The 9983-nt window shown below is 52.7% G+C and overlaps 1 protein-coding gene across 6 annotated transcripts; it reads right to left on the reverse strand.

Moving 5' to 3' along the window:
• Positions 1-296: 296 nt before the first annotated feature.
• Positions 297-8874, reverse strand: Fcer2 (Fc epsilon receptor II). Of its 6 annotated transcripts, none has more exons than XM_059249541.1 (11): positions 8853-8874; positions 7775-7813; positions 7487-7540; positions 6636-6698; positions 6366-6428; positions 6127-6189; positions 5957-6019; positions 5760-5849; positions 1500-1651; positions 1306-1412; positions 297-942 (listed from the first exon to the last, which is right to left on the reverse strand). In XM_059249541.1, exons 1-11 carry the CDS (start codon positions 8872-8874, stop codon positions 741-743), a joined length of 918 nt encoding a protein of 305 aa, XP_059105524.1. In that variant the 3' UTR covers positions 297-740. The 6 variants fall into 6 exon arrangements, with proteins under 6 accessions (XP_059105524.1, XP_059105520.1, XP_059105521.1 ...); XM_059249537.1 differs by having other exon boundaries at positions 7775-7894; XM_059249538.1 differs by lacking the exon at positions 8853-8874 and adding an exon at positions 8548-8566 and having other exon boundaries at positions 7775-7894.
• Between the last annotated feature and the right edge of the window lie 1109 nt (positions 8875-9983).

The following is a 9983-nucleotide window of genomic DNA, read 5'->3' on the forward strand; positions in this document are numbered from 1 at the left end:
ACGAGACTCAGGTCATCGCTGCCCGCCTCTCAGTTTTATTTGGGTCTCACTGATTGGGCCGGGCTGGCCCAAAGCCACGGTTCCAAGTACCAACACACGTGGCTAGGGATCACATGCTCCTGAGCCTCAGCCCCACCCCTCCCTAGCCTGTTACTGTAATAACGCGGGAAAAGAAATAACTGAGATAGACAAGGTGTACAATTCCGTATCAGTTGCGCTGCATTCTCAAAGAGGGTCTTGGGCACCAAGTCTCTGAAACTGTCAGCTTCTACCTGCCACACCTGGAGCGCACCTGGTGTGGCCTCCAAGGAGGGGAGGAATGCTGGGGACCAGCCATGGTCCCTTGTCACTGATACATGCAAACTTGGTGGGAGGATTTGCTCCCAGGCCCCGGGGAGAGGGAACCTCTGTGTGATGCAGAGAGTGGGAGGAAGGGCAAACTAGATCGGAGGAGTCTTCTCAGCTCCCCGGATGGCTCAGCTGCCCACGTACGTGCGTGCAGGTAGGAGGGAGCTTGCTGCATGGCTGGGGCTCTGGTTTCAGGAGGGCAGAGGGAATGGGATGGTCAGCTTAGTTGGAGAGCAGTAGAGGCTATTTGGGGAGCTGGCATCTACCAGCTGCTTCAGTACGGTTGGGAGCATAATCACGGAGGCCCAGGCCTTGATAGGGGATCCTGAGGGCCTGGCTGTTTCCATGATGAAAGTGGATGAGAAATCCAGAAGAGGGTGGGCAGGGGTTTGTCAGGATCCATTTTTTGGAGTGGGTCCTGTTGGACTCACAGAGGCTACAGGGGCAGATGCCTCCTCACATGTGGCCAGCTGCTCACACACCCAGGCATCCAGGTAGCTGCGGCAGTAGGCATCGTTCCACTGGCCGGATCCCCTCATCATCACGCAGTCCTCACCCTGCCCCGCGTTGTTGGGCTCCCCTGGATTCCAGTTGCTGGAACAAGAAACACCTCCAGACGTAGGCTATGATGAGGGAGGGGTCCCTTCTCTGCAGGCCGTCGGAGTCAGCCCTTCCCCATTTTACGCCCCTCACAGCTAAGTTTACCCCATGCAGGTGATCTGTACCTGGGCCTCCCCCATCAATGTACTCCTACGCATGCGCCCAAGATCCCCCTTTCCAATCTGCTTGCTGCTCGCTTCCTCGGCCCTTCATCCTTTCCCTACGGCTAAGCGATCTAAGAAGTCCAGACCCCAGGGCCCGCTCTCCTTCGTGTAGCCTGTAGGACCCTTTCTCTGGGCGCTGGACTCCGCCATGAGGTGCTCGTCCAGGGTTCTGCTCCCTCCTTGGCCCCTTTACCTGTAACCCACAGGGCTTCCGTCCATCCATACGAACTCTCCCTCCACATCGAGATCCCGGAGGCCAATCCAGGAATCCTGCTTGTTGGTGTGTCTCATCAGGAAGTCCTAGGAGGAGATGCTTACGGTCCTTCCTGTCCATTCCAGAAGGCCAGGGTGGGATCCTACCCCCGCCCCTCCTGTCATCCAAGCCACCTGCTCCTCCTGGCTGTGGATGCTGACCAGCCGCCCTTCGAGGTCACTGCAGGTGAATCGGGCCTGGATCCACTGCTTGGAGCCCTTGCCAAAATAGTAGCACTTCTGTTGGAAATTGAGCCAGTTCTCGGGACATGTGCTGCATGCTACTCCTGGGGTCACACATAAAAGAGAGGCTCAGCTGCATGCAGCTCCTGGGGCCACACATGGAAGAGAGACTCAGCTGCATGCAGCTCCTGGGGCCACACTGAAGAGAGACTCAGCTGCATGCAGCTCCTGGGGCCACACTGAAGAGAGACTCAGCTGCATGCAGCTCCTGGGGCCACACTGAAGAGAGACTCAGCTGCATGCAGCTCCTGGGGCTACACATGGAAGAGAGACTCAGCTGCATGCAGCTCCTGGGGCCACACTGAAGAGAGACTCAGCTGCATGCAGCTCCTGGGGCCACACTGAAGAGAGGCTCAGCTACATGCAGCTCCTGGGGCCACACTGAAGAGAGACTGAGCTGCATGCAGCTCCTGGGGCCACACTGAAGAGAGACTGAGCTGCATGCAGCTCCTGGGGCCACACTGAAGAGAGACTGAGCTGCATGCAGCTCCTGGGGCCACACATGGAAGAGAGACTCAGCTGCATGCAGCTCCTGGGGCCACACTGAAGAGAGACTGAGCTGCATGCAGCTCCTGGGGCCACACATGGAAGAGAGACTCAGCTGCATGCAGCTCCTGGGGCCACACTGAAGAGAGACTGAGCTGCATGCAGCTCCTGGGGCCACACACTGAAGAGAGGCTCAGCTGCATGCAGCTCCTGGGTTGCATATGGAAGAGAGACTCAGGAGCATGTGGTGGCTGCCCCTGGCCCCCATGGGCAGCGTATGCATGTACACGGTAATGTCTCTCCTACAGTCGCCCAGGGATCTGTCCCTCCAAGCTGAGAGCCTAACAGCCGGTCTGCAGATTGCTTTCTTCATGGGATCTCCGAAACTGGCCAATTCTTTGGTGAGGCTGTCTCACTTCAGTGGTTAGCAGAATGGCCATTGTCACCAACCTCACCATAAATACCCAGTGGGACCAGCAACAGCCAGGGCCAGCCACAACTCAACCAGCATTATGAAACATTTCCAGTTCCAAAGTTACTAACACCTCCATGGCTAGCAATACCTCAACTACCAGCACTATCACCACAGACACCTCAGCCACACCACAACCCCACATATACCTCAGCCACACCACAACCCCACATATACCTCAGCCACACCACAACCCCACAGACACCTCAGCCACGCCACAACCCCATATACCCCTCAGCTACCCCCACCCCTACCTCAGCCACAGCACACCCCACAGACACCTCAGCTACCTCTCCATCCCCCAGACACCCCAGTCAAAGCAGAGATAGCTGAGTGATTAAGAGCATGTATGACTCTTGCAGAGGACCTAAATTCTGTTCCTAGCACCCACATTAAATCTTGCAGGCCGCAAGAATATATATTATTATTAAAGCTATACCTAGAAATTTCAAGGTATTTTTCTAGAGGTAAGCCATTTATTATGAAATATTTGGTGTTATCCAGTTTTTAATATTTCCAGCTCTATGGACTGGACTCTGCAGGCACCTTAAACTCAGTGCACATTACCCCATTAAAAATAAAATACATATCAAAAGTATATTTAAAAGGAAAGAAATGAAAGCAGAGTAGGGGAAAGAGGGAGGGAGAGATAGATGATTGATAGATGATAGATGATTGATAGATAGATAGATAGATGATAGATACATAATAGATGGATGGATGGAAGCATGGATGCATGCATGGATGGATGGATAGATAGACAGACAGATGATAGATGGATGGATGGATAGATGGATGGATGGATAGATGGATGGATAGACTGAGACTGGAAAGTTTCCTGGCTGTCACACTACGGACACCACCAGAGCTGAGCTCAGACCCCGGGGTGCAGGAGCAGATTTGTATGTGGGAGATGTCTCAGTGGATGAAGTGCTGGACTAGCACAAGGCCTGAGTTTGGATCCTGTGGACGAATGCACCTGTAATTCTAGTATGTATGTGGTAATATGTGTATGTGGTGTGTGTGTATGTGGTGTATGTGGTATGTATATTTGGTGTATCTGTGTAGGTGTGTGTATGTGGTGAGTGTATATAGTATGTGTGTTTGTGAGGTATGTGTGTGTAATGTGATGTGTTTGTGTATGTGTGTATATGTGAAGTATGTGTTGTTTTGTGTTTGCGTGTTGTGTATATGTGTATATGTGAGGTGTGTGGTGTGTGTATGTGGTATGTGTGGTGTGTATGCATGTGTGTACTCAGAGAAAGGATAAGAGGTGAGAAATCTGTGAGCAATGAACATGGCCTAGAGTCTCTTCATCCTCAGCCACAAGAAACCACAGGGGTTTTCTGTTGGGATCCCCAGAGCCACATGTCCCAAGGGATGGGGACTCCTTCCAACCAAGCAAAGTTCCTTCCTCTTCTCTTGCTCCTCTGGGGTGGCTGGGACTTTCCAGAAGTGGAAGGAAAGTCAAGGGCAAGGAAGCAGTGGAGTGCAGCGCTACAACCTCATTCTCAGGCCACCTTACAGGCTCTGCAACGGCTCGTGGGCAAGCTTGGTGGCCTCATCTGCACCTTCCCTGGTGGAGATGTCCCTCAGCACTGAGTGGGTCAGTTTATGGAGGCTGCTATGGTGAGGACGAGGTGGGCAGAAGGAGAGAGAACATTATGGGAACAGGAGACAGGAAAGGAGCCCCTCATGCTGGAGTCTGGCGGGAGCCTCTCAACTGCAGAGAAGCGAGTTTCAGCACAGTTAGCATGTGCTTTGAAGGCTGCCGGAGTAGAGACAATGACATGGATAGCTCTGTATTCTTTCCATATGTGGATACTTTATATTAAAACAATGAACCAGGCTCAAGGTCTGACCAGGGTGTATGATCTCAGGTGGGCCTTCATTCCTCTGCCAGCTAAATTCTAGGACTCTCAGACAAGACTATTGGTTCTGTTACAGTAAGAATGTCCTATCATCCTGCACCCCTGTGGTCTTCCACCTCATCAATTGTAACCATCTTGGGAACTGCCCTGGGACCTCATTTACATTCTCTGGGCTGAGCAAGCATGAAGACCTCAGTTTCGATGTCCAGACCTGATTAAAGCTGGACCTGGCAGCATGCACCCCTGTGGCGAGGTGGGAGGCAGAAACAAGGGAACCCCTGGATGCTCACAGCTAGCCTGGCCTATGCCGTGGCCAAAGAGAGATCCTGTCTCAGATGAGATGGAAGTCAAGGGCTTACACCTGAGGTTGTCTGCTGACTTCTACACATGCACCATGGTACATGTGCACATCCCGCCACACCTACAACACACACACACACACACACACACACACACGTGCGCGTGCACACGCACACACACACTTAATAAAATCTTCAGCAGGCCTTTGAAGATGACCTCAAAACTCACTAAATCCCACCTGAGATGATTGGAGAGAGCGAGAGGCAGCTGCTTGAGAAGCCCACACCGGCTCTGTCTTTTCTTCCCAGGACACATTCTTTCTCTTAACTCTAGTGCTAAATCTGTGTTAGGGCTAATGAGAGGGCTCAGTGGGTAAAGGAGCTTGCTGCCAAGTCTGAAGACCTGAGTTCAGTTCCCAGAACCCATGTGGCAGGAGAGAACCAACCCCTGAAAGTTGTCCTCTGACCTCCAAATATGTGCCATGGTGTGTACTCCCTCTGCTCTTACGGGCATATAAAATAAATAAAATGTAAAAATAATTTAAAAATCCACATTGAAATCTCTCTGGATAAACTCCAATTCCCCTTCACACGGCTTGTCCTGAAATTCTCTGAATCAAAGACAAAGATCCTGTTTTACCTGAGTTGAGGTCCCTAGAGGATTAAGGAGATGCCTCAGGCTTCGGAGCTGTCCCTCTGTCCCTGCCCCCCCCCCCCCAAGCCGCTGACGACCACATTCCCCCACTAAGCCTTGCCAGGCAGACTACAGGAACAGAGGGAAGCCAGTGGTGGTTAGCTTCACCCTGGAGGAGGAAAGCAGTGTGGACCCCACCCCATCAGCAGAGGGTGTCCCCATCTGTTCTGGTCCCAACATAAACTTAGATCCGGGCACATCACACAAACCACATCACACAAACCCGGCAGTCACACCATGCCACACAGTTGTATCTGCACAGCCTCCTCACATGACACAAACAGGATGTCACAGTCCGTGGTTACAGGCCACCACGGGTGGGAGACTCACCCTTTGATATTAGCATCTCCATCCACAGCTTTGCCACCTCTTCCTGGAGTTTCTCCAGAGAATCTGAGGCTGTGCGCTTCTCATTCAAGCCTGGGGGACCAGGGACAGGTGCAGCATTCAGAGACTGACTGACAGGCCCCAGCACCACCCGCTTCACACCCAGTGTGCCTGCTTCCCCTGGCCATCCCAAGTCTCACCCTGAGATCTGATGTTGATTAGATCCTCTTGGAGACTGTTCAGGCTCTGGGAGAACTCAGAGTCTGAAAGGTACAGGGATGGGTGCAGCATTCAGAGGCTGACCGGCAGCCCCCAGCCCCACCCCCTTCCCATCAGTTTGCCCCTTTCTCCTGGGTGTTCCAAGTCTCACTCTGGGATTTGACGTTAATGAAATTCTCTTGGAGTCTGTTCAGGTTCTGGGAGAGCTCAGAGTCTGAAAGGTGTGTTGCTGGCCTCAGAGATGGTGCATGTGGACCATCTCTCCCCCTCCCCACTCTTTCCCTCCCTTTTGTCCCCACCCCACACCCTGATCTTGGCCTCCAGCCTCCTGTGCCTCTATGGTTCTCAGGGCGGAGGGGTGGGGGGGGGCTTTCTCTCATCCTGTCTTACCCTGAACTTTCATCTGCTTCTGTTCAGCTTGGAGCTCTTGCACGCTTTGTGACATCCGAGCAGCTGCCCACAGAGCAGAAGAACCCAGTGATGAGAAGGTGCCTGGAGACTCCTCACCTGTACCCCCACCCGCCTCTTGCTCCATAGCCCTTAGGACTGCCTGCTCGCTGCTGTGTGGTTTGCAGCGGGCATGGTCACACTGACTATCCAAGGCCATCCCAGCCTCTCCCCACTTTCCCATCCCAGTCTGACAGGAAGTGATTGGCTCACCCTGGGATTTCTGGGCCAACTGATTACTCTGGTATCTTTGTAAGTCCTTGGAAACATGAGAGACTGGGACAGAGGGAGGAAGAAGAGAGGTGTTTTTAAGACCCGCCAAGACCCACCCTCTATCCATCCCTTCCCGCTTCCCCTCTTTCCTTCCGCTCTCTCTTCCCCTCCCTCCCTCCCCTGCTCCTTTCCCACTGTGCGGCTCATACTGCTCGCTCATTTGTAGTCCTCCTGCCTCAACCTCCTGACATCACAGACAAGCATGCACCCCACACCCAGTTAAGGCGTATCATCGTCCTTCAGCCTGGTCCTCAGTGCAGGGGCTCCTTCACGTCATCACACTAGCTGCAGCTTTTTTCATAGTTTGGATGGAGCAAGGGAGAGGTAGGACATATGAGGTACCGGCTAGAACTGGAATAATCAGCTGTGTCCTCCTTTCCCTCTAGGATTAAATATGAAAGCAGTAGCCATGTTTTCTGAGGGCCTTCCTCCTTCCTTCCTTTCTTCCTTTTTCTTTATTGTTTTGAGACAGGGTTTCATGTAGCTCAGGATGCTCTGGAACTCAATATGTAGCCAAGGATGAGCTTAAACTCCTGATGCTCCTGCCTCCACTGGGATCACAGGCATGCACTACAGTGCCCAGTTAATGCAGCGCTGGGAGTGGAACCCAGGGCAAGCACTCATCAACGGAACTACATCCCTAGCCCCTGAGGCTTTCTTTAGACTGTCCATTCATTCCCTCGAGAGAGGGTGACATTGATGCAGCCCCCACAGTGGCCAGTGGCAGGAAGGTGGCTATACCTGGCCATCCCAACCTTCACTTCTGCTAGCCCACCTTGAGCCCTTCATACCGTTCTGTATGGCGGTGTCTCCCAGCTGCTTCAGATTCTTCTCGGTTTCCCAGTCTAGGGGGGCAGTGGAAAGAGGAGCAGACAAGAGGATAGTTACTTGTCTCCCCACATCTGGCAGCTGGGGTTGGGAATACAAGTAGAACCAGGGGTTCTGGGGGACAGGGATGTTAAGAGGGAACAGAAGATGGGGAGATCAGGTTCCAAAGAGGGTGCTGGGCTTCCCAGGCATTGGGATGGGAGCAGAACCCTCAGTGGTCAGGGAGCTATGGGGGCTGGGGATGTCCGTACGCCACAGAAGAAGCAGGGTCAGCATGCCGGCCCACATTGCTGTGCTCAGCAGCCCCACCAGGACGAGCTGTGGTCCCCGTCGGGCACAGCAGCAACGCTTCGGAGGAGGTTCCCAGTATCCTGTTGGGAGTGCGGAGTATTGAAGGGTACAGCAGAGTGAGGGCTCCATTTCCAACTGTCTCCCATCACTCAGAGTCTCAAAGAGCTCATCTAAAACCCTACCAAAGCAGAGGGTCTCAGGGGACCGCAGGCTCCTTCTTTCTCAATTTTCTCGATGTACAAACTGCCCACCACTGTGTCTATCTGTGTGGTGCATGTCCATAGGTCCTCCTGAGCTCGGTCTATCTGTCTCTCCTCCGTGTGCCTCTCTGGGTTTTGGCTGTCCAGCCAGTCTGTCCACACTCCAGCAAGCAACGAGTCTGACTCCAGTCCAGGGCATTTCCAGACAGACAGACAGAGCCAGGGGCATCTAAGCCTTCCCTGTTGCAATGCTGGGTCCCCCAGCCTCACCTCTAGAGGGCTGGCACTTCTTTTTCTAGTCTGTTCTGACCCCCAACTCTCCATGCTTGTACCTCGATCCTCAGATCCTAGCTACTCTGGGGTTTACCCCCAATCCTGAGCCCCTTCCCTAGTTGCAAGACACCTCGTCCCAATTCTTGCCTCATATGGAACTCCAGTCCCCAGATACCACACTCTCCAGGCTTCACCCCAGTACCCGAGCTCCCCAACCCTGTCTTGATGTTCTCCATGCAGCACCCCCAGCTCTTCCTTACCCGGGTTTTCAGAACTCATTCTGAATTCCAAGTTCCTGTTCAAATTGGCCTTCAACTCTGTGACCCTGAGCCGCCCAGCTGGGACCGAGTTTTGTTGAGAGGGTGTTGAGTCACAGAAGGGAAGGGCCCTGAGTTTCCCTGTTCCACCTGGCTGTGTGCCCCTGGCATCAGTCAGTGCTTCCCCACTTTACCCTACCTCCTGGCCTTTCCTGGAAATTCACCCTCTTGGGTAAAGAGGACTGACGAGGCCCCCACCTCTCCTGGGCAGAATAAGTGCCAGCATTGGCACCCGGGAAACTCCTTACCTGAGTATTCATGCTCCTCCATGGCAGTCCCGCTTAGATCCTTTCAGGGATGGTACACACACCGTCTGAAAAGTGGGTTTCACTCCACACAGTTCGTCACAGCCCTGGAAGTGACTTGGTTTCAATGGATGTTAGGATAACTGTCAAAATCTCTCTGAAAGTGTAGGACAGCATCTGAGACTTGGAGATCCCAGGAGTGTAGGCTGATTTTGTTTAGTCCAGAAGTTAAAAGTGAATATCATAGTGAGCTTGGGAGATACGGCTAATGCAGCCTCAGAAGCCTGGCACCATGAGTCAAGCATCCGGAACAGGAGGCACCCAGCAGGTGCTCAGTACACGAGCAATGTTGGCTACTGGTTTAAGTTAGAAATGTCTTTTTTATCTGTAAAAATGGGATGTTTAGCATTTGTGTATACGTGTGTATGCATTCAGGTACATGTGTGTGCAGGTGTACATGTATGTGTGTACATGTGGCTCATGCGTGTGTGTGCTGTAAGCTTGTGCACGTGTGTTAGTGTACACACCTGTACACATGTGTGCAGGGGCCCGAGGAAGACATCATGGTCCAGCTCTATCACGTCCTACTTTATTCTCTTGAGACAGGTTGCTCACTGAACCTGGAGCTGGGTTAGCAGCCAGCAAGCTCCATTGATCCTCCTGTCTCCACTTCCTGACACCAGTGCTAGGATTACAGGCATGCTTTCATGCTCGTATGTGACCAGGCCTGCCTTATTTATTATTTATTTCAGTGGCTTGGAGTTTGTGGAAATGGCGAGGCAGAAAGGCCAGCGAGTCCCAGGGTTCCTCTTATGTTCTTTTCCCCAGCATTGAGACTCCAGGAGTGCACCACTAGGCCTGGGTGTGTGTAAGTGCTGGGGATCTGCACTCAGCTTCTCGTGCTTGCCCGGCATGCGCTTTACCCACTGAGCCACTTAGCAATGCTGTGGAGTGCGGCAGCCCCATTTGAACATGTACAACATCCACCGTGAGCCACTGGATCTGACTGTAGTCTCGGTTAAGGGCTCCATCTGTGTGGCGCTCAGAGACAGCATTTCCAGCTCTTCTCCCTACTTTTTGACTGTTACATTTAAAACACGTTTTGCATTCAATTCTTGCTGGCAGTGTTTTTTT

This window comes from Peromyscus eremicus, chromosome 23, assembly GCF_949786415.1.
Source record: "Peromyscus eremicus chromosome 23, PerEre_H2_v1, whole genome shotgun sequence".
NCBI lineage: Eukaryota > Metazoa > Chordata > Mammalia > Rodentia > Cricetidae > Peromyscus > Peromyscus eremicus.

What these genes read in the sequence shown, in the direction of transcription:
- Fcer2 (XM_059249537.1), bottom strand. Translation starts at nt 8,874, where the DNA reads ATGGAGGAGCATGAATACTCAG. An exon ending in GTTGGCCCAGAAATCCCAGG is followed by an intron (nt 6,429 to 6,635) that starts GTGAGCCAATCA and finishes CTCTGTGGGCAG; the next exon opens with CTGCTCGGATGTCACAAAGC. An exon ending in TCCACAGCCAGGAGGAGCAG is followed by an intron (nt 1,413 to 1,499) that starts GTGGCTTGGATG and finishes ATCTCCTCCTAG; the next exon opens with GACTTCCTGATGAGACACAC.